General features: G+C 45.2%; 1 protein-coding gene across 3 annotated transcripts in view; it reads right to left on the bottom strand.

The window, feature by feature from the left end:
- Nucleotides 1-26755, bottom strand: part of ELK3 (ETS transcription factor ELK3) — an 83169-nt gene that overhangs the window by 36371 nt on the left and 20043 nt on the right. For 2 of the 3 annotated variants that reach the window (XM_035257348.3, XM_078337092.1), the window contains exon 2: nt 13980-14188. The exons of the other annotated variant lie outside the window; for it this stretch is intronic. In XM_035257348.3, the coding sequence (XP_035113239.2) occupies nt 13980-14186 (207 nt within the window). In that variant the 5' untranslated portion in view covers nt 14187-14188. The remainder of the gene's footprint in view (nt 1-13979; nt 14189-26755) is intronic. 3 annotated transcript variants of the gene reach the window in all.

The following is a 26755-nucleotide window of genomic DNA, read 5'->3' as shown; positions in this document are numbered from 1 at the left end:
AAATATGCACAAGTTTAAATAGCAGAATGGATCAAGCAGAAGAAAGGATATCAGAGGTCGAAGACCAACTTAATGAAATAAAAAGACAAGACAAGAATAGAGAAAAAAGGATGAAAAGGAATGAGCAAAGTCTCCAAGAAATATGGGACTATGTAAAAAGACCCAATCTACGTTTGATTGGTGTACCTGAATGTGATGGAGAGAATGAATCCAAGCTGGAAAATACTTTTCAGGATATTATCCAGGAAAATTTTCCCAATCTAGCAAAGCAGGACACTATTCAACCCCAGGTAATACAGAGAACACCACAAAAATATTCCTTAAGAAGAGCAACCCCAAGGCACATAATTGTTAGATTCACCAGGATCGAAACGAAGGAGAAAATACTAAGAGCAGCCAGAGAGAAAGGCCAGGTTACCCATAAAGGGAAGCCTATTAGACTTACAGCAGATCTCTCAGCGGAAACCCTACAAGCCAGAAGAGAGTGGGGGCCAATATTCAACATACTTAAAGAACAGAACTTTCAGCCTAGAATCTCATATCCTGCCAAACTAAGCTTCACAATTGAAGGAAAAATAAAATCTTTTATGAACAAGCAAGTACTCAGAGATTTTATTACCACCAGGCCTGCTTTACAAGAACTTCTGAAAGAAGCATTATACATAGAAAGGAACAACCAGTATGAGCCTTTCTAAAAATATACCAAAAAGTAAAGAGCATCAACATAAAGAAGAATTTACATCAACGAATGGATAAAATAGCCAGTTAACATCAAATGGCAGTAACCCTAAATTTAAATTGACTAAATCCCCCAATCAAAAGATACAGCCAAAACTTAACGGTATATCCAAAGATACACAAAGACTCAAAACAAAGAGTTGGAGAAAAATTTACCAACCAAATGGAGAGCAAAAATAAATAAACAAAAAGCAGGAGTTGCAATTCTCACATTTGATAAAATAGATTTCAAAGCAACAAAGATACAGTGGTAAAAGGATCAATGCAACAATAAGAGATCTTAATACCCAGGTACGTAAGACCCATAACTAGATTTAGACTCAACGAGACAGAAAATTAATAAGGATATCCAGGACTTCAACTCAGATCCGGAACAAGTAAACTCAATAAATATTTATAGAGTTCTCCATTTTAAATACACAAAATATTGATCGACCATTATTAATACCCATTTTTAGAATGAAGTAATATTCCTGTTCTCTCTCCCTCTTTTTCTTCCTCTTTCTTCCTCTCCTTCTCTCCTTTTTTTATTTTTCAACATCCTAGTTCCTCACCTCTACTCAATAAAAAAAAAACTCCTAGACTCAAGCAATCTACCCACCTTGGCCTCCCAAAGTGCTAGGATTACAGGTGTGAGCATGGCACCCCTCCCTCTCTTGCTTTTAACTCTTTATGGGCACTGACCACAGAGCTCTAACTCTCTAGTATGATATACCCATTGCTCCATTCCCCACTCACTTTTCCAACCACATCTCACCCTCACTCCTAAGACACTCTGTGCTCGAAAGGTCCAACTCATCCACACGCGCCTGCCTTGGTTCACACTCTTCCCTTCTTGGTATACCCCTTCCTAACTTTTTTCAGCTGGGTAAACTCATTCTCATTCCTCAAGACCCAGGTCAAGTGTCTTGACCTCCAGAGGCCTTCCCTCTGCATATACTTCCCTCCCTGGTCTCTCGGAAGGCCCTGGCATCGGCTATGCTGACACTTTACACGGGGTTCTCTACTAAAATTGGTTTCACGTCTGTCTCCCTGACCAGCTGCTAAGCCCCTCAGGAGAGGGAGGTAAGTTCTCAAAAGGATGGCTGGATGGCAGAGGAAAAGGCAGAGGTGAAAGAAGAGGCCATGTCAACTGGAGGTGGATGTATAATTTGAAACCCTACACCAGGCACTGTGGCTCATGCCTGTAATCCCAGCACTTTGGGAGGCTGAGGTGGGCAGATCACCTGAGGTCAGGAGTTCGAGACCAGTCTGGTGAAACCCCACCTCTACTAAAAATATAAAAATTCGCTGTGAATGGTGGCATGTGCCTGTAATCCCAGTTACTTGGGAGGCTAAGGCAGGAGAATTGCTTGAACCTGGGAGGCAGAGGTTACAGTGAGCTGAGATTGCGTCACTGCACTCCAGCCTAGGTAACAGGAGTGAGACTGTATCTCAAAAAAAAAAAAAAAAGCCTTACTCAAGAAGTAGTTAATGCTGCAAATCCCAGCAGGAACTCCTGCCCTTGAGGCTCGGCCTATACTGTATCTGGCAGTTGTCAGGGCCAGTGACAGAAATGCTCTGGGCATGGGCCCTGCCCTTCTCCACTCTCAGATGAAGAGTCCATCTGTCTCATGTTAAGGAGTGAAAGAGTTGTTAGCTTGTTAATAAATAAAATCTCTGAAAAAGAGCCTTACTGGTACATCAGGTTATAAAAGTACCTTCTGGAACACTCGGTTTAAACCTAAGGAAAAAAAAAACTTACCCAAAAATTCAAACCATCAGAACTACGATAACAAACCCCTCTCCTAGGGCTTAAAGCGAGACCAAGGGAAACAAGCTGTTTGGTGGACAGGAAGTATAAGATGCCCACGCCTCAACTCAATGTCCTGTTTAGGCCTCTATGGACTCTGGTTTCTGCCTCTCACGGGCTCAGCCACAGGTGCCCTCCCATGACCTATGTGCCTCTCAAATGAAACAGGGGTCTTTCAATCCATGCCCAGGGAGCAAAATACCCCATTCCCTGGACGGAGCATCCCTTGTTTCTTGGAATTCTAATTGGGTTTGCCTAGCAGCCTCTTCAAAAGCTGCAGCTGGGGGACGCAGTTCCCTGGCAGAGCTCAGCTGTGGAACCCTGGCCCCCCAGAGTCCCCTCACACCGCAGATGCAGGAACGAACCTCTAAAAACAACAATCAGAATCTCCAATCTCAGCATTGCTGATCTGGGACTGGTGCCCCCAGGATCAGCTTTTCTTCCCATTTAAGTCATCTATTAAAATCATGTACACTTCCAGGCCAAGGAGCTGCTCAATTCCCAGCATCTCTGAATCCCTCCAAGGCAGGAGTCGTCTTGGGTGAAGCTGCCTCTACCCTGCGGACCTAGCACAGCGATGAGCCTGTCTTTGATTCTAGTGTCACGCCTGTCACTGAGTCTAGTATTATACCTGCTGTGAAATCTAGGTGCTGTGCCTGTCATGGGGAGCAGTTTCCTTTTAGGATTTGCTGAATCAAACCGTCACTTATAGAGAGAAACCAACACTCTCCTTTTAAGCGTAATTTTGAAAATGTAAACAAAAGCCCAGCAGTGTCTGAAACACAGCCATGCATCGCTTAACGATGAGGATACATTCTAAGAAAGGCATCGCCGGGCAATTTCATTGTTGTGCAAACATCATAGCATGTATTCGCACAAACCTGGATGGTCCGGCCTATTACACACCAAGGCTATGCCATATGCTCCAAGGCTACACATCTGTACAGCATGTCACTGTACTGAATTCTGTACATAGGCAACTAATATAATAGTATGTATATATCTCAACATCTCAATGTAGAAAAGGTACAGTAAAAATATGGAATTGGGAGAGAGATCCAAGATGGCTGATTACTAGCAGCTCAGGATTGTAGCCTCTTGTGGCCAGCATGGCGGTTTTGCCCGCGCCTCGGCGCCGGGGTTCTTGGTGTAGAGTAAACAGGACTGGGTCCCCTTTTGGTGGACGTTTGGAGCTCCGCAAAGGCAGAGTCACCCATTTAGCTGATTGAAAAAGGGACTCAAGAGAGAAGCCAGACCGGAGATTCCCGGGCAGAAAAGCACCATGAATCTTAATGCCGCTGTTTTAGCTGGTGCAGTGGGTTGCTCAGATTCCAGCGCTGGGAATCAACAAGTTGATGTCCACTCAGAGACCTAATTTGAAAGTCGGTAATTACAAAGACGACAGGTGGATAAATTTACAATGATGGGAAGAAACCGCGTAAAAAGGCTGAGAATACCCAAAATCAGAACGCCTCTCCCTCTACAGAGGATCACAGTTCCTCATCAACAAGGGAACAAGGCCTGATGGAGAACAAGTGTGTTCCATTAACAGAATTAGGCTTCAGAAAGTGGATAATAAGAAACTTCTGTGAGTTAAAAGAACATGTTCTAGCCCAACATAAAAAAACTAAGAACCTTGAAAAAAGGTTTGACGAAATCCTAACGAGAATAGACAATTTAGAGAGGAATATAAGTGAATTAATGGAACTGAAAAATACAATATGAGAACTCCGTGAAGTATGCACAGGTTTTAACAGTCGAATTGATCAAGGAGAAGAAAGGATAACAGAGGTCAAAGACCAACTTAATAAAATAAAATGAGAAGACAAGACTAGAGAAGAAAGAGTAAAAAGGAATGAGCAAAGTCTCCAAGAATATGGGACTATGTGAAAAGACCTAATTTACGTTTGACAGGTGTACCTGAATGTCATGAAGAGAATGAATTCAAGCTGGAAAATATTCTTCAGGATATTATTCAGAAAAACTTTCCTAACCTAGTAATGCAGGACAATACTCAACTCCAGGTAATACAGAGAACACCACAGAGATATTCCTCAAGTAGAGCAACCCCAAGACACATAATCATTAGATTCACCAGGGTTGAAATAAAGGAGAAAATTCTAAGGGCAGCTAGAGAGAAAGGTCAGGTTACCCATAAAGGGAAGCCTTATCAGTCTCACAGCAGATCTCTCAGCAGAAACCCTACAAACTAGAAGAGAGTGGGGATCAATATTCAATATCCTCAAAGAAAAGAATTTTCAACCCAGAATCTCCTATCCAGCCAAACTAAGCTTCATAAATGAAGGAAAAATAAATTTTTTTGCGAACAAGCAAGCACTCAGAGATTTCATCACCACCAGGCCTGCTTTCAAGCGCTTCTGAAAGAAACACTATACACAGAAAGGAACAACCAGTATCAGTCATCCCAAAAACTTACCAAAAGGTAAAGAGTATGTCCATAATGAAGAATCTTTATCAACTAATGGGCGAAATAGCCAGAGAGCATTAAATGACAATATTAAACTCACAAATATCAACATTAATCCTAAATTTAAATGGATTAAATGCCCCAAAGACACAGATAGGCAAATTGAATAAAAAGTCAAAACCCATCTGTACTCTGTATCCAGATCCATCTCATAAGGAAGGACACACAAAGACTCAAAACAAAGGGTTGGAGGAAGACACACCAATCAAAAGGAGAGCAAAAAAAAAAAACAAAACCAGGAGTTGTAACTTTCATCTCTGACAAAATAGACTTTAATAGTAACAAAGATTAAAAGAAACAAAGAAGGGCATTACATAATGGTAAAAGGATCAATGCAACAACAGGAGTCAATGATCATAGATATATATGCACCCAATATAGGAACACCCAGATACATAAGACAAGTTCTTAATGACTTATAAAGAGACTTGGACTCCCGCACAATAATAGCGGGAGACTTTAATACCACATTGTTAATATTCGACAGATCAACGAGATAGAAAATTAACAGGGACATCTATGATTAGAACTCAGACCTGGAACAAGTAAACTCCATGAATATTTATAGAATTCTTCACCCCAGGTCCACAGAACATACATTTTTCTCAGTATTACATTACACCTATTTTGAAAGTGACCACATAATTGGAAGTAAGTCACTCTTCAGCATTTGCATAGCATTTCACAGACTTAAATGAAATATTGGTTGGCTGTTTGTTATTTTCTTCCCTTATTCCTTCCTGTCTCCGCTGTTAAGCACAATTATCAGCATAAAAGAGGTTTTTTTTTTTTTTACCCATTGTTAGATTGCGTTCCAGCCTGGGAAATAGAGCAAGACTCCTATTCTCTCTCTCCCCCTTTCTCTTTCTTTCTTTCATAAAAAAAAAAAAACAACACTGATTAATTGAAATACACTAAAATTAAGGAATTATTTTTATTTTCAAAAATGTGCACTAGAAGCCTATATATATATATATGGAATTACAGTCTTAAGGGACCACAGTTACATATGTGACCCACTGTGGAACAGAACGTTACATGGTACATGACTGTATATGTAGGTGTTTGTTGCAGGATGAATTTTGTCCTTCCCCAAACTATGCTGATGTCCTAATCCCTGGCCCCTGTGACTATGACCTTATTTAGAAAGGGGTCTTTGTAACCAAGTTAAGATGAGGTCATAATGCATTAAGGTGGGCCCTAATCCAATGATCAGTATCTTCATAAAAAGAGGAAAATCGGCCGGGCACAGTGGCTCATGCCTGTAATCCCAGCACTTTGGGAGGCCGAGGCAGGCAGGTCACAAGGTCAGGAGTTCAAAACCAAGCTGGCCAACATATTGAAACCCCATCTTTACTAAAAATACAAAAATTAGCTGGGTGTGGTGACAGGCGCCTGTAGTTCCCGCTACTCGAGAGGCTGAGGCAGGAGAATCACCTGAACTCAGGAGGCGGAGATTACAGTGTCATTGCACTCCAGCCTGGGTGACAGAGAAAGACTCCATCAGGACGGGAGGGAGGGAGGGAATGAAGAAAGGAAGGAAGGAAGGAATGAAGGAAGGGAGGGAGGGAGGGAGGGAGGGAGGGAGGGAGGGAGGAAGGAAGGAAAAATCTGGACACACAGAATGGGGAGAATGCCATGCGCTGATGGCGGCAGAGAGCCGAGTGAGGCAGCTGCAAGCTAAGGCACCCCAGGGACTGCTGGCAAGCCCGGGAGCGGGGAAGAGGCAGGGAAGGAGACCATCCGAGTCAGAGGGAGCACATCCCTGCTGATACCCTGCTCTGGACATCTGGCCTCCAGAACTGTGAGACAACACATTCCTGTTGTTTTGAGCCACCTACAGTTTGTGGTCATCTGTTCCAGCAGCCCTAGGAAACTACAGGACCATAACACTTTTTTTTTCTTTTAGTTTATCACTCATTAATATCAACTTCCATGACATAAATGGTATGCATCTGTGTAGCGGACACGTCAGTGTTTTTTGTTTTTCTGAGACAGAATTTCGCTCTTATTGTCTAGGCTGGATCTTATTGCCCAGGCTGGAGTGCAGTGGTGCAATCTCAGCTCACTGCAACCTCCACCTCCTAGGTTCAATCGAATCTCCTGCCTCAGCCTCCTGAGTAGCTGGGATTACAGGCATGTGCCACCACACCCAGCTAATTTTTGTATTTTTATTAGAGATGGGGTTTCATCATGTTGGCCAAGCTGGTCTCGAACTCCTGACCTCAGGTGATCCACCTGCCTCGGCCTCCCAAAGTGTTGGGATTACAGGTTGTGAGCCACCAAATCCAGCTGACATCAGTGTTTTATCCATTTGCTCATTCGTCCAGCATTTACTAAGCAACTACTACATGCCAGACCCTGTCTGAGGTACCAGAGCAACAAAAGTGGTACAGCCAGAAGGCCACAACAACGGAAGCTATACAGACAGCTACGATGTAATACAGTCAGTTTCATAAATACACATAACTGAAATGATGAGCTTTCACTGCGATGGGCTTATCGGGTGCCTGATACTGTGCTAAGCACTTTGTCTGCATCATCTTATCATTTCTTTTGATCCTCACACAGTCCAGTGAGGAAGGGTGCTGCTCTCACTGCCACTTTCCAGTGGGTGAACTGAGACTCTGAGGTTGAGGGACAGCTGGACTCTAACCTCAAGGGCTCTGGATACCAAGTCCCCACCAGTCACTGACAGAGCCCAGAAAGGGGAGACTGGCTTCAACTGCAGGAGCTCAGAGAAGTGCCGGAGCTTTGATTCAGAGCGGTGAGGGAGAGTCATTTAAATATGAAAGCATCAGCCAGGCATGGTGGCTCACGCTTGTAATCTCAGCACTTTGGGAGGCCAAGGAGCATGGATAACCTGTGGTCAGGAGTTCAAGACAAGGCTGGCTGACACAGCAAAACCCCGTCTCTACTAAAAATATAAAATTTAAAAAAACAAAACCGAAAGCATCTTAGTGGTTGAGTTTTCAGAACAGATTAAATGTATGAAAATATGCAACTGAGGAAAGAAACTCTTGTTGTCTGTCTTCAATCATTAAAAAAGCATGACAAAGTGCTCCTGATAGGTCCTAAGTGAAAAGGGCCGTTACAACACTCAGATCGGGTGTCCTCCTATCTCCATGCACCTGTGCAGCAAGACAGCAACAAACACTTTGATTTTCTTCTTCTTTTTATAATAAATTGTGCTAAACTTTTTTACAAAGAGACAGGGGTCTTGCTATGTTGCCCAGGCTGGGCTTGAACTCCTGAGCTTAAGTGATCCTCCCAGGTTCTAAGTTTCTTAACACTGTCTGAAATTTTCAAATTAGTGACAGAGAAATTATCATCTGTATTATTATTCTGACTCATGCTTCATTGTGCCTGCCCTGTTTGGGGCCCTGCTCTCAGCCCTGCGTGGGCATGAACACAGTGAATCCCACCACAGACCCATGGTGTAGACGCTACGATTATACCCACTTTACAGAAAAGGAAGCTGAGACCCAGACAGATTAGGCAACATGCCCACAGTCATGGAGCTAGATTCAACTCCAGACGATCTAGGCTGGAGCTCAGGTTGCAATCACTTCACTACTATAATCTGAGAGGGGAGGAAAAGAACACTTTTAGGAGGAGCAGTGCTTCAAGTGCCTCAGCCCCAGCCTGACCCATGAGCACACATACAATTCTCCTCCAGTGCCTTCTGCAAGTTTTGCTCACATTTTCCACTTTTTTTCTCTGCCCATTTTTAATATTCTGGAACGAGCTAAAGATATGACATATAACATATAAAAACAATGATATTCTCATGCTTGTCTTCTCCAGCAGGAAAAATTCCCTATTAGGACAAGCCAAGGTCTGTGCAGCTGCAGCCATGAGGGGAGAGATGACAGCGAGCAAAGGACAGAAGAGATGCCGGGGAAAAGGGCGCAGGTGCCGAGTTCGGCAGGTACCTGATTTCTGCATGGAAAGGCTCTGGATAAATGTTAGTGAGGAAGAGGAGGACATGGAGAAGGAAGAGAACACTAAAAGGCAGACGGTCAGGCTGAGCTGTATGTGACGCTGAGAAATGCACACGGTTCACGGCAGCTTGAAGTTCAGGGCGGCACACACGAGGGTGCCCAGGTGGCTTCGCATTCACAAAGACACTGCTCTAATCTGTCTCTCAATTGAGAGGCCGAGCCACTTAAAACTGCCATTTCTATGAGCCGAGAATGGTCACATACTGGCAATGCACAGTGAACTTGCATTTACCATCACAAAGTCACACTGGCCAAACTGAAGCAAGAAAGTGCTCATCGGAAAATGTAAAATAGAGTGTAGTTTTTGTCACCTTTTTTGACATACCTCTTCTTCCTCCATCTTTCTCCATCCCCTCTTTTTCCCTCTCCCCTCCATTTCCCTCATCCATCTCTTTTCTTCTCATCTTCCTCCCCGTCTCCCTCTTTTCTTTTCAAACTGTCGAGCTTTCCATCTTACTCACCACTTGAGAGCATTTTATAAGAATCAAACAGCCATGTGTGTGTGCATGCATGTGTGTGCATATGGCCATGGCTGTGTGTGCCTATGGACCTGTGTGTATGCAAGTGAGCATGTGTGTGCACGCATGTGCACATCTGTGTGTGCCTGTGGATGTGTGTGCATGTATGTGTGTGCATATAGCCATGGCCATGTGAGCATGTACATATGGGCATGGGTGTGCACACGTGGACATCCATGTGCACATGTGGACATGTGTGTATGGGCAAGGATGTGCACCTGTGGACACCTATGTGTGCATGTGGATGTGTCTGTGTGCATATGGGCATGGGTGTGCACATGTGGACATCTATGTGTGCATGTGGACAGGTGTGTGTGCATGTGGATAGGTGTATGTGTATACTTGTGTGTGTGCATGTGGACAGGTGTGTATGTATATACTTTGTGTGTGTACATGTGGACAGGTGTATGTGTATGTGTATACTTGTGTGTGTGCATGTGGATAGGTGTATGTGTATACTTGTGTGCGTGCATGTGGATAGGTGTGTGTATGTGCATGTGGACAGGTGTGTATGTGTACTTTGTGTGCGTGCACGTGGACAGGTGTGTGTGCATGTGGATAGGTGTGTGTGTGCATGTAGACAGGTGTGTGTGCATGTGGATAGGTGTGTGTGTGTGCATGTGGACAGGTGTGTATGTCTATACTTGTGTGTGTGTATGCATGTGGACAGGTGTATCTGTGGAAGAAAAGACATGGAACAATTTCTTCTGGTGGCCAAAGTCTACATGACACAACTGGACAGTAGGATACTCCTGTCCTCACTGCCAGCTCCAGCTCAATTCTTGGGGCTGCTCAAAGGTCATGTGGCCAGCCCCCATGCTCTGCCTGGCAAGAGAGAAAGGGGCAGTTTGGTAGGCAGGCCATACCAGCCACCTGGACTCCTGACCTTGGGCTCCATCTGATGCATAGCATTTGCTGGGATTCTTCAGTACTCAAGTTGTTTCTTTTCCCTATTTTTTTTTTCTTTTTAAGAGACAGGATCTCCCTCTGTTGTCCAAGCTGGAGTGTAGTGGTACAGTTATAGCTCACAGTAGCCTCCAACTCCCAGGCTCAAATGATCCTTGCACCTCAGCCTCCCAAGTAGCTGGGACTACAGGCATGCACTTCCATACCCAGCTAATTTTTAATTCTTTGTTGAGACAGGGTCTCACCTTGCTGCACAGGCTGATCTCAGACTTCTGGGCTCAAGTGATCCTCCTGCCTCATCCTCCCAAAGTGCTGGGATTAGGTGTGAGGCACCACGCCCAGCCTGATCTCTTGGTAACAAATAAAACTTCTTAGGTTGTAATATCCTTTGGGCAGCCTGAATGCCTACCTGGAACTCAAGACATTCAAAGGCAAAGGAAATGAATGGCCCAGAAGACAGGGCGTGTGTGTGCCTTTTAGCTGGTAATCTGGGCGGACCAGCTAGGTTCAAATCCAGGCTCTGCCACTCACTGGCTGCGTGAGCCTGGACAGGTTTCTCGTACAAGCCTCCATTCTCACATGTATAAGGAGGATGATGTCAGCAGCACCTGTCTATGGAGCTGTTGTAAAGTTTAAAGGAGACAAAGCATGAAGTACTCAGCACAGGCCTTAGCATCTAACAAAGTGCCAGCACATACTTGTTGACTCAAGGCTATGAAACTGCTCTCTCGAGATTTAAAAATCTGCCCAAGGGAGATAAGATGTAGTCTAAACAGGAATGGCTTTGCTAATTTTGTGAGCAGTCAGTAAGCAGTCATTTCCAGTGCAGAGATCCCTTCCTGCTAAAGAGACACAACCCTTAAGCCTCCAGGCCCAGGCCAGGGAAGAGAGGAGTGGAGTCCCAAAGGCTTCTTTTCTTTTTTTTTTTTTTTGAGGCGGAGTTTTGCTGTTGTTACCCAGGCTGGAGTGCAATGGCGCCAGCTCGGCTCACCGCAACCTCCGCCTCCTGGGTTCAGGCAATTCTCCTGCCTCAGCCTCTGAGTAGCTGGGATTACAGGCACGCGCCACCATGCCCAGCTAATTTTTTGTATTTTTAGTAGAGACGGGGTTTCACCATGTTGACCAGGATGGTCTCGATCTCTTGACCTCGTGATCCACCTGCCTCGGCCTCCCAAAGTGCTGGGATTAGAGGCGTGAGCCACCGCACCCACTTCTTTTCTTTGATACCTTGATTTAAAACAAGGAAAATGCTGGATTCTTTGTAAATATCCAGAATTTACAAAGAACTCAAACAGATTTACAGGAAAAAAACAAACAAGCCCATTCAAAAGTGGGCAAAGGATATGAACAGACACTTTACGAAAGAAGACATATATGAGGCCAACAATCATATGAAAAAATGCTCATCGTCACTGGTCATCAGAGAGATGCAAATCAAAACCACATTGAGATACCATCTCACGCCAGTTAGAATGGCGATCATTAAAAAATCTGGAGACAACAGATGCTGGAGAGGATGTGGAGAAAAAGGAACACTTTTACACTGCTGGTGGGAGTGTAAATTAGTTCACCCATTGTGGAAGACAGTGTGGCGATTCCTCAAGGCCTTAGAAATAGAAATTCCATTTGACCCAGCAATCCCATTACTGGGTATATATCCAAAAGACTATAAATCGTTCTACTATAAGGACACATGTACACGAATGTTCACTGCAGCACTGTTTACAATAGCAAAGACCTGGAATCAACCCAAATGCCCATTGATAATAGACTGGATTGGGAAAATGTGGCACATATACACCATGGAATATTATGCAGCAATCAGAAATGATGAGTTTGTGTCGTTTGTAGGGACATGGATGAATCTGGAGAACGTCATCCTCAGCAAACTGACACAAGAACAGAAAATGAAACACCACATATTCTCACTCACAGGCGGGTGATGAAAAATGAGAACACATGGACACAGAGAGGGGAGTACTAAACACTGGGGTCTATTGGGGGGAAAAGGGGAGGGCCAGTGGGAGGGGGAGGTGGGGAGGGATAGCCTGGGGAGAAATGCCAAATGTGGGTGAAGGGGAGAAGGAAAGAAAAGCACACTGCCATGTGTGTTCCTACGCAACTGTCTTGCATGCTCTGCTCATGTACCCCAAAACCTAAAATCCAATAAAAAATTTATTAAAAAAAAAAAAAAAAAAAAACAATGAAAATGCTTTTTGACTTTCAAAGCCCAGCTATTTAGGCACTCTGCCAGCAGGCAACGAGAGTGTTTTCCTTCAGCGCCCCCCAGTCCCCCCTTCCCACTGCAGAACTGAGAACCTGGGGAAACATGCAGAACAATAAGCCATCTGCGAGGCTTTCAGACAGTGCAATTTGCAGGAAATGCTTTTATATCTTCGTAGGACTCGGCAGTAAGTCAGGATTAATTAATTGCTACATTAAAGGAGAGCACCTTTGGCATTTCAATGACATAATCACATGCAATTACGATCATATAAAGGAACACTTTACAATTAATGATGTCTCTACTTCCTGAAATGTATAATCCTTATGTCTTGAATTCCAAAGAGGTTGGCAGAAGGCAGGCCCTAAATATAGATCAGGAACTAATATTTAAACCAGTTTTTAATTTACTTTTTAATGTGAACAATAAAACCAGAATAAAAGCTTACCATTATCATGGCTCTACGTCTTTATGTCTTAGAGGCTAAATATTCAGCAACAACAGATTCAAACAGAAATGGCCAATAATTACAGGCCTGAAATGCTTCTCCTAAATAGCAATAATTTTGCCCTAGCAAACACATTAAAACTGCTTTTCCAGAAATGCATTAAAACTCATTCGAATGGTCCTGGTTTTGGCAACCACGCTATGTTATCACTTAACAAAGCACTCTGCCTCATCTCTGTGACTTCACAATGAAAATGGTTTTTTCTTCCAATTAGGGAAGTGTCCCATAAAGTTGCAAGCACCACATACCAAGCAGCGTTCTAAGAACTTAACACGTAATGGCTCGGCTAGCCATCATGACCATCCTGAGACAGGATTCCTATTCCTATCATTATTCCTATGCTGATTCCAGTTTTAGAAAGGAGAATACTGAGGCACTGAACAGTTGAAAAATAATTTGCTAAAGCTACCACCTCCCAGGAAAGGTCCCTTTAATTGAAGCACAAATCAGACAGGATAAACAGACTTTCCAGATTTTAACATGCATTCTGTCATCAAGTGACTCAACATGAGGAAAGCCCCAGAACCCCCCTGCATCTCATGTCTATTGTTAGCAAACCTCTTTCGCAAACTCAGATGAAAATGGAGAAGAAACAAAATGTGACCCTCAGGAATATCCCAAGGGCTCCTGGGGGTGGGAATCCCTATAGCATAGCTTTTCTCCAAAAAGAAGGCATGCATTGCCTCTATTTTATTTTCTAATTTGATTCACAGCACGCTATTATCTTCTTTCATCAATGAACTACGCAGAGGGGATTCCGCTCCCTCCCCAAGATGGTCTCACGCAAGGTCAAGGGATTACCTTGTCATAATAGTATCGCAGGGCTCTGCTCAGCTTATCATAGTTCATATTTGTTTTGTTTTTTCGGAGTCCCCACAGCTTGGCCACTTCTTCTGCTTTGAGGAGCTTGAATTCACCATCGTTGGAGGTCCAGCAGATCAAATGCTCATGTTTCTGATCCAGCAGCAACTGCAACAGGAACTGCCACAGCGTGATTGCACTCTCCATACCTGGGGGAGAGGAGGCCAGGTCAGAGCTGGTGGTCACGAGGCCGACCGAACTTGGTGGGAAAGGGGGGCTTCAGAATGGGCAACTCAGCTGTCCCCTCCTTCCCCCCATGAACCTAATAAAAAGTAGCTTTCACGTCCATCTCCATGGGTCACTGAACCGGGAGCTTCCTGGCTACATTTCTGTAAGAGGCCACAATTCAGAAATACAGGGAGGCCCCGTGGTCCTCTATTCACCATATGTCTGCTCGAGTGATAGCGAAGCATTGGGAATAATGTGGAACAACCATCAATGACATGACCACCTGCAGAACAGGTTCCCATTCAAACCATTCCCCAGTTAACACAAGTGTCTATTCCCACCCATCCTATCAATTTCTCTTTGGGTCCGTGATATAGTTTGGATGCATGTCCCTGCCCAAATCTCATGTTGAATTGTAATCCCCAACGTTGGAGGTGGGGCCTGGTGGTAAGTGACTGGGTTATAAGAGTGGATCTCTCATGAATGGTTTGGCACCATCCCCTTTGGTACCACACCTGAGTCACTGACTGAGTTCTCATGAAATCTGGTCATTTAACAGTGTGTGGCACCTCGCCCCTGGCTCTCTTGCTCCTGCTCTGGCCATGTGACATGCCTTCTGCTATGATCGCAGGTTTCCTGAGGCCTCCCCAGAAATCCAGCAGATGCCAGCATCATGCTTCCTGTGCAGCTTGCAGAACTGTGAGCCAATTCAACCACCTTCCTTTATAAATTATACAGTCTTGGGTATTTCCCTATAGCAATGTGAGAAAGAACTAGTACAGTCGGTCTCTAACTAAAATGCTGGACCCCGTGTTAAGTGCACTTATACAGGTACCTGGAGTATCGCTCCCGTGGCTGTGATATATGTCTAAATGTTACTGCCTTTCCTACTACCTGATAAGCTTCATGAGGGAGGGACTTTGCTGGATCACTTTGTTATTGCCGGCACCCTGATAACCCGCACAATGCTCAAAGCTGCCCAGTCCGTGGATGCTTGTGAAACTCAACAATCACAGCCAATTGCAGAGACCTTCCCTTTCCTGTCACTCATTATGCTGCAGGTCAAAACCCACCATCACAGGCACGCAGATGGGAAAAGCAATTTTTCCCACCAAGACAAAAACCTATAAAATGTTATCCTTTCCTTTGACTCTGGTGAGAACTTTTAAAATGCTATTCCTTCTGGGTAAAATGCTGTTCCCTAGCTTTGGAGCCTGGTGAACTCCTTCTCATCCATCGTGACCCAGCTCAAACAGGACCTTCTCAAGGAAATTTTTCCCCACTTGTGGCAGTTTCTCAGTTTCAGGCATTTGAGGACTTTTATGGCAATGGGTATTGATTCTAAGCAGTAATAATAATAATCCATTTGTTTTATCAATGTTCATTACTTTTTTTAAAAAAAGGTGGTTAGACTGGCCTCAAAAGCTTTGCCACAGGACTATGTTGTGAGTGGCCAGAGAGAGCCTGGGTTCAACCCCTTGGATGGGAAGGAGACATGGAAGTCCTGGGGTGGGGTGAAGGGTGGGGGGAGCAGGAAGAGCACCTGGAGTGACAACAACCCAGGGGGCAGTGAAAAAGATGTGCAGCTCCGGGAGACCCAGAAGTCAGAATAATTGCCTTGGGGAGGGTTATTTGCACCAATATTGTCAACCCCACAACTCCTCCCAATTAAAGGAAAGTAGACTAGGCGTGCTCTCCAATTACCCATAGGGCTTGCTTTTTTTTTTTAAGATGCAGTCTCCCTCTGTCACCCAGGCTGGAGTGCAGTGGCGGCTCACTGCAACCTCTGTCTCCTGGGTGCAAACGATTCTCCTGCCTCAGCCTCCTGAGTAGCTGGGATTATAGGCACACACCAGCACACCCAGCCAATTTTTATAGTTTAGTAGAGTCAGGGTTTCACCATTTGGCCAGGCTGGTTTCAAACTCCTGACTCAGGTGATCCGCCCGTCAGCCGCCCAAAGTGCTGGGGTTATAGGTGTGAGCCACCGTGCCCAGCTCCCACAGAGCATTTTATCTAGGGCTCTTTAAAGGGGATATTCTTTTTTTTTTTCTTTTTTTGAGATGGAGTTTCACTTTTGTTACCCAGGCTGGAGTGTAACGGTGCAATCTTGGCTCACCACAACCTCCGCCTCCTGGGTTCAAGCAATTCTCCTGCCTCAGCCTCCCAAGTAGCTGGGACCACAGGCACGCGCCACCATGCCCAGCTAGTTTTTTGTATTTTTAGTAGAGACGGGGTTTCACCATGTTGACCAGGATGGTCTTCATCTCTTGACCTCGTGATCCACCCGCCTTGGCCTCCCAAAGTGCTGGGATTATAGGCATGAGCCACTGTGCCCGGCCTAACGTGGATATTCTTTACAGAAATCACTATTAACCACAATGGTCTGTAAGATAGTCACTATCATTTCATCACTGGGTCAAAACCACCTTTGCATCTCCGGAGTCTTGCAAGTCCCTGTTTTGGTGGGATGCATGGCAGCTGATGGGCCCCAGCTCCTCACAGGACCACCCTTCTGAGGACTTGGATGTGAGCCACAACTTTCTTCTCTTCACTGGCACTGCAAACGGCTAACAGTTGCTGCAAATTCTTGAGATGTTCTTGGCCACACACTTGAGACAGTCAGCTTGAATGTATCTCTCCTGCTCAGAAAATCTGCTGCTAAGGGCAGAACGCTGCCGGTGGGTTTGGGGGTCAGCAGGGAAGGGGCTCTGGGCTCTGCTCACATGCCAGGTAGGGAAGTGGTCAGCCCCTGCCACCCTCCACCTTGAACTGACATCATGTTCCACATGGGACAGGAGGGTGGCAGAAACGTCTATCCGGGTACTGTACACTTAGCACTCCACCTGCCTGGCCTCCTCGCAGCTTTCTGTGCATACAGAAATCACTTTGCATTTCGATCCAACCCCAAGTATCAGAGACCACGTTCTGGGCGTGACTTATGAGAACCCATATGGCAGACCTGTCAAACGTTCTCCGTTCTCAACTCCCCTCTCCTTAGGTGACTGTGTGGTATTGCACCAGGGTGGCTGTGGGAGGAGTGCTGACATTGGGGCTTAGCCATGGGACTGCATTTGGCCAGTACACTGATGTAGAAGTGACAGCATCCCAATTCCGAGCTGGGGTCTTCGGAGGCATCATAAGTTGGCACTTTTCCTCCTGTGCTGTCCCCGAAATGAGATATATGATGCCCTGAACTCAACCCAAAGTCCGAAGCCAAGCACCACCCACCCGTCGTCTGAAGCAGCATCCCTGACACTGACTTGTGAGAAAAATTAATGCCGCTGTAAGCCAGTGATCTTGGGGCAACTGGTTCCACAGCACCGCTGGGGCAAAAGCTGATTATTATAATACAAGATGTCTTTGTTTACAAAAAAAAAAAAATTCCCCCTTTGCTGGGGGCGCCATTATCTTTATACTCTAGTGCTTGTGTTCAAAATCATGAGGAAGGTCGGGTGTGGTGGCTCACGCCTATAATCGCAGCACTTTGGGAAGCCAAGGCAGACAGATCACTTGAGGTCAGGAGTTCGAGACCAGCCTGGCCAACAGAGCAAAACCCCACATCAACTAAAAACACAAAAATTAGCCAGGCCTGGTGGCATATGCCTGTAATCCCAGTTACTTGGGAGGCTGAGGCAGGAGAATTGCTTGAACCCAGGAGATGGAGGTTGTGGTAAGCCAAGATTGCGCCACTGCGCTCCAGCCTGGGCAACAAGAGTGAAACCCTGTCTCAAAAAAAAAAAAAAGAAAGAAAATCATGAAAAAGTATGCTACTAGGTGTGGGGGGACCAGCTGATTGCATTTTTACTCAGAGGCCACATGTGGGCTAAGTGGCACCATGGGTGCTATGGCCATAGTCTCAGGCAAAGGTAGGAAAGAAAGGAAGAAAAGGGAGAGGTGAAGATCAGAAAGGAGAGGAGCAAATGGTGGGGATGGGGACCTGCCACTTCAGGGCTTCCCGGGTTTCTGGAATAAAGGAACTTGCCCAGAGAAGGCAAGGAGCTGTTCACTAGAAATCACAGAAATGCCCGCTGCTCAAGCAAGCTGCAGAGCTTAGGTGGCAGCTGCAGGCACCGGGATCATCAGAGGATTATTCAGAGGGGTTGCTATGCGCAACCCCGCTCCAGCAGAGGTGACTAAGGGCTCAAGCCTCTCCTCTCTGAGGCATGCCCAGCCCCTCCCCGGGCTGAGGGCCTGGTTCTCCTCTTCTAGCACTCTCTAGAGCCACTCCTTGACCCTGGTGGATCCACCAGTTTCGATGACTGGGCAGTCACGTAAGCCCTCCTGGTGGAAATCCCAGCCAGACATTTCTCAGAGCTGAGTCGCAAAACTAGCTCCCTACTCAGGGCTTATCGGCGCATCTACAAAGATCAGTCACTCCTGTCTCCGCTCAGCAGAAGTCATTCTCGGGTATGGTGGAGGCCCCAGGCAGCTCTGGAACCCACCATCCTTCTGGCCAGAGCCATCTGCATGATGAAAATGGGTGGCTGTACGTGGGGAGGCTCAGGTAGAGGGACAGGTAGGCAATGGGCCACCAGCTGCCACAGTTCTCTCCATATTGTTTTCATTCTGCTCGATGTAGTTTATGATGAAATCAAGTTTCATAATTTACACACTATTTTCACATCCAATCACACTACATTCACTACGCCTCTGCCAGCTGGAACTTTTGCCCTCTGGGGTGTTGGAAAACAAACTTTCTACCACTGTGCTGGGAAGCATGCCCTTCCAATAACCGCTAACGCTATAGATTTTTGTAAACTCATCTATATGAGTATCTCTCTCACCAGAAAAAAACATTTAAGCAATTTTTAAAAAAATTAATTCCTTGATACCTAGAATCCTTAATGAAGTCCAATATCTTAACAGGCAGGTACAATGAAGCCCATTTATCTGATGCCACTTTAAGGAATGTGTGTAATTCAGACAGCATGCTGTGGCTCCTAAACAGTTGACTAAAGTGGTGGTAGTTGAGATTTACATTTGACAGATTATTATGCACACGGAGGTCTGCTCTATGATAAAATCTTTCATCCGCCTAACTGGGCTGAGTTCCCCCAACTCTCAGCTCCAGATATGTAGATACATGAAAGAAATGCTAGAAATCTTTTATTTAAATTCCTCTTATAAAATGCTTATCTTTCCCTCCTCAGACCCCCACTTTTTAATTTATTTTTTTCTTTGTTTTGAAACAGAGTCTCACTCTGTTGCTAGGCTGGAGTGCAGTGGCTCACTCCACTGTGATCTTGGCTCACCACAACCTCCGCCTCCCGCGTTCAAGTGATTCCCCTGCCTCAGCCTCCCAAGTAGCTGGGATTACAGGTGCCCACCACCACGCCCGGCTAATTTTTGTATTTTTAGTAGAGACGGGGTTTCACCATATTGGCCAGGCTGGTCTTGAATTCCTGACCTCGTGATCCACCCAGCTTGGCCTCCCAAAGTGTTGGAACTACAGGCGTGAGCCACCCCACCCGGCCAGACTCCCGCTTTGTTACGATTGGGGGGTACGGTGCATGTTTGTTACATGGATATATTGCATAATGATGGGGATTGGGCTTCGGTGTACCTGTAACCCAAATAGCGAACACTGCACCCAACAGGTAATCTTGCAGCCCTCCTTCCCTCCCTCTCTCCCCGTGTCTATTATTCCCATCCTTATCAGCTGTTATTTTGAATGTACACAATTTTATCACATATTTTAATGCCATTCTTTTTGCAGAATCGAACTCTGCTTTCACACTGAGGCCCATCCCCCTGCTTTTAGAGGCATTGCCGCTCTTACAGGAAGAGGTGCCCCTTCACATCTGATACCTTCTGGACTCCTCTGACCTCACCTCAACCCTGCAGCCTGCAGGGCCTTCCCATCTCTGGCTGGCCTCTCACCATTTATACAAGCACTGGCCAGGACCCCGGTCACAGCTGGCGAAGGCCCACCCCTCCTACTCCAGAAGGCAAAACCACCTGTTACTCGCCCCAACTTCTTTCCCTTTGTAATGCAGAGCTGTGGTGCCATAGCAGAGTGAAGTTGGATCACTTAGAGCAGGTTGTCAACTGTCAATCATATGCATACCTCTTTTAAAGGAGCAGATGGAAACGTGGTATGTTCTCAGTGTTGACAAATGATTTTTTTCCAAACAGAGTGTCACTTTGTCACCCAGGCTGGTGTGCAGTGGTGCAATCTTGGCTCACTGCAACCTCTGCCTCCCGGGTTCAAGCTATTCTCCTGCCTCAGCCTCCTGAGTAGCTGGCATTACAGGCGCCTGCCACCATGCTAGGCTAATTTTTGTATTTAGTAGAGATAAGGTTTCATCATGTTGGCCAGGCTGGTCTCGAACTCCTGACCTCAGACAATCCGCCTGCCTCAGCCTCTCAAAGTGTTGGAATTACAGCTGTGAGCCACCAAGCCTGGCCAACAAATGATTTCTTATTGTATTTTTTATTATATTTATTCTTAACTATAAGCAATAAAAGTGGATATAAACTCAAGATCTGTAATTCCTATATAAAGATACAATGAAATTTAGAGACAAAATATATTCGTCCTCCACCCCATTCAAATTATCAATTTATTTTACAAACAATAGATATTTGGTAGAAACGCATCCACTTCTCACAAAAAAGTTATGGCAATGACTACTCTGCTGTAGGTTCTTCTGAATAAGGTGTATTTATACACTTTCCCCTATAAAGACTCCATTTCACCAGCCTGACCAACATGGAGAAACCTTGTCTCTACTAAAAATACAAAATTAAGACGGGCATGGTGGTGCCGGCCTATAGTCCCAGCTACTCAGGAGGCTGAGGCAGGAGAATTGCTTGAACCCGGGAGGCGGAGGTTGCGGTGAGCTGAGATCGCGCCTTGCACTCCAGCCTGGGTGACAAGGGCAAAACTCCAACTCAGAACAAAACAAAACACCTTCATTCTCTCCCCACTTCATTTTTTTTTTTTGAGTGCCCACTTTATGCTAAGACATCATCTGAGTATTTGAGATACATCTGTAAACCAAACAAAAGGACAAAGACTTGGGTCCCCACAGAGCTCACATTTGCATGGGAGAAGACAGGCTGTCAGCAACACACACGTGGTGAATGAAATGACAGGATGCTGGAAGATACCTGCTATGGAAAAAGGAAAGTGGAGCCAGCTAAAGAGATGAGGAGACCAGCTGGGCGGGGTGGCTCACGCCTGCAATCCCAGCACTTTAGGAGGCTGAGGCAGCGGATCATGAGGTCAGGAGTTAGAGACCAGCCTGACCAAGATGGTAAAACCCTGTCTCTACTAAAAATACAAAAAAAAAAAAAAAAAAAAAAAATTAGCCGGGAATGGTGGCCCACGCCTGTAGTCCCAGCTACTTAGCAGGCTGAGGCAGGAGAATCACTTGAACGCTGGAGGCAGAGGTTGCAGTGAGCCGAGATCATTCCAGCCTGGGCAACAAAGCCAGACTCCATCTCAAAAAAAAAAAAAAAAAAAAGAGAGAGAGTGAGACAGGGGCGTGCGGAGGCCTTGGCGAAGTATTAAGGTGGCCACTGAAACCCTCACTGAACTAAGAGTGGAGAAAGTCCCATTTTTTTTGAAACGGAGTCTTACTCTATCGCCAAGGCTGGAGCGCAGTGGCTCAATCTCAGCTCACTGCAACCTCCACCTCCCGAGTTCAAGCGATTCTCCTGCCTCAGCCTCCCAAGTAGCTGGGACCACAGGTACACACCACCATCCCCAGTTAATTTTTTTGTTATTTTTATTGGAGATGGAGTTTCAGCATGTTGGCCAGGTTGATCTTAAACTCCTGACCTAAGGTGATCCGCCAAGCTTGACCTCCAAAAGTGCTGGGATTACAGACGTGAGCCACTGCACCCAGTCAAGAAATTCCTTTGTTAAAAAATAATTTTCAAAAGAGGGTAAAATCATGGATCACATACAGATGCCAAAGTGAACACGTTAAAGATTTTATTTCACTCATAATTCAGTAGGGAACCAGGCAGATGTTATAATGAGTTCAAAAAAGAATCTGAATAATAGAGGCATTTATAGATAAAGAATATTGAAATAAATGCATAAAAATGGAGACAAAACTAGGGGTGGGAGTCAAAGGCACTCTAACGAGACAGAATTTGCCTGCCTATATACAAGAATTATTTCACAATCAGTTACCTATAGTCAACAAGGTTGTAGAATACTTCCCAAAAAATTAGAATTACATCATTTGGAGGGGGTCTTCACTAGAGTCAAGGATGCAGGGCCAGGTGCAGTGGCTCATGCCTGTAATCCCAGCACTTTGGGAGGCCAAGGTGGGCAGATGACGAGGTCAAGAGATTGAGACCACCCTGGCCAACACGGTGAAATCCTGTCTCTACTAAAAATACAAAAATTAGCCGAGTGTGGTGTCACGCATCTGTAATCCCAGCTACTCAGGAGGCTAAGGCAGGAGAATCACTTGAACCAGGAGGCAGAGGCTGCAGTGAGCCAAGATCACGCCACTCCAGCCTGGCCAACAGAGCGAGACTCTGTCCCCCCCAACCAAAAAAAAACAAAAAAAGAATGCAGTTTTTCACTTAAGCATAATTCTTTTCTTTTCAACTAGGTCTCACTGTTACCCAGGCTGGAGTGCAGTGGCATAATCTTGGCTCACTGCAGCCTCAACCTCCTGGACTCAAGCCATCCTCCATCTCTACCTCCCAAGTAGCTAGGACTGCAGGTGTGCACCACCACACCCTGCTAATTTTTAAATTTTTTTGTAGAGACGGTCTCACTATGTCGTTCAGGAGTCTCTGACTCCTAGCCTGAAGCGACCCTCATGCCTCAACCTCTCAAAGTGCTGGGATTACAGGTGTGAGTCATCACATCGGCTGCCTAACTATTTTCTTCAACTCAAATCAGGGGCTAGTGAAGTACTTTCATGTATTAGGAAGGTAAATGCAAATTCCAGAGCCTGATTCTCTGGGTTCAACTGCAAAGACCTGTCCTGTCTGGCTGTGGGGCTTTGGGGAAGTTACTTAACCTTTCTGTGCCTCAGTATCCTTAGAGGCAAAATGGGACTGATATGATAAAAGGAGATACTTATAGAGTTGTTGTAAGAATGACAAAAGATACTAGTAATGCATTTAAACTACACCTAAGGCAGAGATAATGCTCCTCGCAGAGCTTGTGATGGAGTCACATGGCCTTCACCAGGCAGGAAGGCATCGTGTAGGGCTATTTGTTCATTACAGGAGTTTGAGACCAGCCTGACCAAGATGGTAAAACCCCCTCTCTACTAAGAATACAAATAAAAAAAAAAAATTAGCCAGGAATGGTGGTCTGTGCCTGTAGTCCCAGCTAGTTAGCAGGATGAAGCAGGAGAATCACTTGAACCCTGGAGGCAGAGGTTGCAGTGGGCCGAGATCATACCACTGCACTCTGGGCAACAGAACGAGACTCCATCTCAAAAAAAAAAAAAAAAAATAGGGAGACCATTCATTCAGTGCCACACAGGCACTGAAATCCAGGAACACTCTTCAGCCACATGGTGACTGAGGTTTATAAGGTGACTTAGAGTATGCTTCTGTTTTGTCGTCTATCCCCAAATATGAAAGCACAAAAAAATCCTAAATGTTTGCAGAAAACTTAGATCCAGGAGCACAGATTCTGTGACTCCAACTTAAGAAACAATGGTTTAAATGCTGAGGTGAGGCCTCCAAGCTATGTGACCTCAGCAAAAATGGGCCTTGTGGCTCTCACCTTCCCTGGGGCACATTCTGCTCCCATCTATGTGGTTTCTCTGGAGTGGGTAGGGGAGTTAGGCACGTAAGAGCTGTTGGGTCAGAGATGGAAAAAAGAGAAATGTTCTAAATGACAAGCCAAGGGACGACAACGAAAAGTGTGCTCATGACCGCAGCAGACGGAGCCCACAGTTCACAGGCTGCTGAGCACAAAAGACACTGGGTAGAGAGGCGTGGAGGGTCCCAGAGGAAAGCCCTTGACCTCTGGCACAGACAGGGAGGGACATTTTTGCAGACTCTGGGTGATTATTTTCTGCCCTTATTCTGTTTTCAGCTCTTTTGCATTTAAAAAATGCAGTTATAAAAATAGTTTTGAGGCCAGGCATGGTAGCTCATGCCTGTAATCCCAGCACTTTGGGAGGCTGAGGCGGGTGGATTGCTTGAACCCAGGAATTCAAGACCAGCCTGAGTAAGAGTGAGACCCTGTCTCTACAAAAAATACAAAAACTACCTGTGTGTGGTGGTACACGTCTGTCCACCCAGCTACTCAAGAGGCTGAAGTGAGAGGATAGCCTCTGCCTGCAAAGTAGAGGCTACATCGAGCTGTAGTTTCGTGAATGCACTCCAGCCTGGGTGACAGAGTGAGACCCTGTACTTTAAAAAAAAAAAGTTTTATGTCCTTCTTAAGTCTTTTCAATGTTTTGATTCATGCTTTAATACGACAAAGCCTGAAAGAGAAAGATGCTATTGACAGAAATATTGATCCTTCTCATTATACTGTGCCTGCTTCCGCCTACGTGACAGCTGTCAGGTCACATGACAAGATCCCAGCTTCAGGTGTCCCAGTTCCTCCTGCCTCTGTCCCCGAGAAGCTACCAGCCTTTTCTAGGTGGCTGACCTCCTTCCTGTTGGCCACCTTGTTGGCCACAAGGTGGCGCCAGACGTCTTAATGTGAGTCGGGACCGCACAGACCCCTTATGCAAAGTGTGAGGTTTTTGTCTCCATTCTTAGAAGTCGAAATGCCCACTTATTTGTTCTTCTTTCTATTGATGGCAACCTAGCACTTCCCTTTGCTTGTTCCTGGTTTCATTTTTAGTAAGGTGGGAGTTGAGGACATAGAATTAGCTTTGATTTTCTTAAGCTTCTATATGGTAGGAACTAAAGAAATGAGCCAACTTAAAAAAAAAAAAAAAAAAAGCAATGAGAGAAAGCCCCCTAAAGAGAAAAACTTCTGGTTGAGGAATAAACAAAGCAGGTGTTCGTGAGGTGTGCGTGTCTTTTTTTGTTTGCTAAAATTTGCATGGTTAGAGACATGAAGATGGATGAACACTTCTCACTGAAAATTCCGGTGAGTTCAACTCCTTTGCCAGAGCCACATACGCTTCCATGTCATGATATTATCATCGTGTAAGACAAAGGGTAGAAGACAGTTCATTACAGAAAACGAACCCTGGACTTCAAAGAATTGGAAGAAACATTTTATATGATTAGGGATCTGCAATAACTCAGCACAGAGTAAATAAGGATAATATCTGGGTTTAAAAAATGGCCGGGCATGGTGGCTCACATCTGTAATCCCAAGGTCTGAGGTGGGTGGATCACAAGGTCAGGAGGTCGAGACCACCCTGACCAATGTGGTGAAACCCTGTCTCTGTTAAAAATACAAAAATTAGCCGGATATGGTAGTGCACACCTGTAATCCCAGCTACTCAGGAGGCTGAGGCAGGAGAATCGCTTGAACCTGGCAGGCAGAGGTTACAGGGAGCCAAGACTGAGCCACTGCACTCCAGCCTGGGTGACAGAATGAGATTTCGTCTCAAAAAAAAAAAAAAAAAAGCAAAACAACTTACACAAGTTCTGAAGTCTTTATTTTCAAAGAACATTTACATTATTTTAATCGTTATCACTGTGTATGAAAAATGCATGAAGCCAACTTTCTTGTCTCCCAAATTTTCATTTTCCATCATGGGAAAGAGAAAGATTGCTAGGCACGAGGGCTCATACCTGTAATCCCAGCACTTTGGGAGACTGAGGCAGGAGGATAGTTTGAGCCTAGGAGTTCAAGGCCAGCCTGGGCAACATGGTGAGATCCCCATCCCTACAAAAAATAAAAAAATTAGCTGGGTGTGGTGGCACACACCTGTAGTCCCAGCTACCGGAGGGCTGAGGCAGGAGGATCACTTAAGCCCAGGAGGCTGAGGCTACAGTGAGCCATGATCGCACCATTGCAGTCCAGCCTGGGCAACAGAGCATGAACCTGTCTCTCTGAAAAAAAAAAAAGAGTGAAAGAGATTTTTCAAAGGAAATCACTGACAACCACTGAAATAACAACATACGCGATTTACTGTGTACATGAACCACCCCTCTTTCCTTCTGAAACTATGTTGTAACTCAATTGGTTTGTCAGTGACTTTTATACGGGCGAATTTTCTTTGGAAAAGTAAATGACTGGCTTCATTAACTCTGGCTGAGAAAATGTCAGAACTATTCTGCTTCCTCCCACTTACTTCACCACACCCTACCCCACCACCATACAACCCAGCCTGTGTTATACTAAATTTTCAGAGTGGGCCACATTAAGACGGGAAAGGGCCTATTTCCATCAGACGCGGCCTCACATGGGTATCCCTTGATCCCTAACTTGACAACATTCTAAAACTTCTTAGGATTCCTGGTATAGCGTTTGTTCTTTCTGGGCTTAGAGAAGAACAAGCTGTCGATCTGCAGGGCGAAGAAATAACTGATTGTCCCAGAAAGAAAAAGCAGCCAGGCAATTTAAATGAGATGGTATATGGGAAAAGCTTGGCACAGCACCAAAGCCTTTTACATACGTATTTTTTTTGAGACAAGAGTC

The sequence above is a fragment of the Callithrix jacchus genome, chromosome 9 (assembly GCF_049354715.1).
Source record: "Callithrix jacchus isolate 240 chromosome 9, calJac240_pri, whole genome shotgun sequence".
Taxonomy (NCBI): domain Eukaryota; kingdom Metazoa; phylum Chordata; class Mammalia; order Primates; family Cebidae; genus Callithrix; species Callithrix jacchus.
The sequence above is the reverse complement of the archived record's forward strand: the minus strand, read 5'-3'. Positions and strand labels throughout refer to the sequence as shown.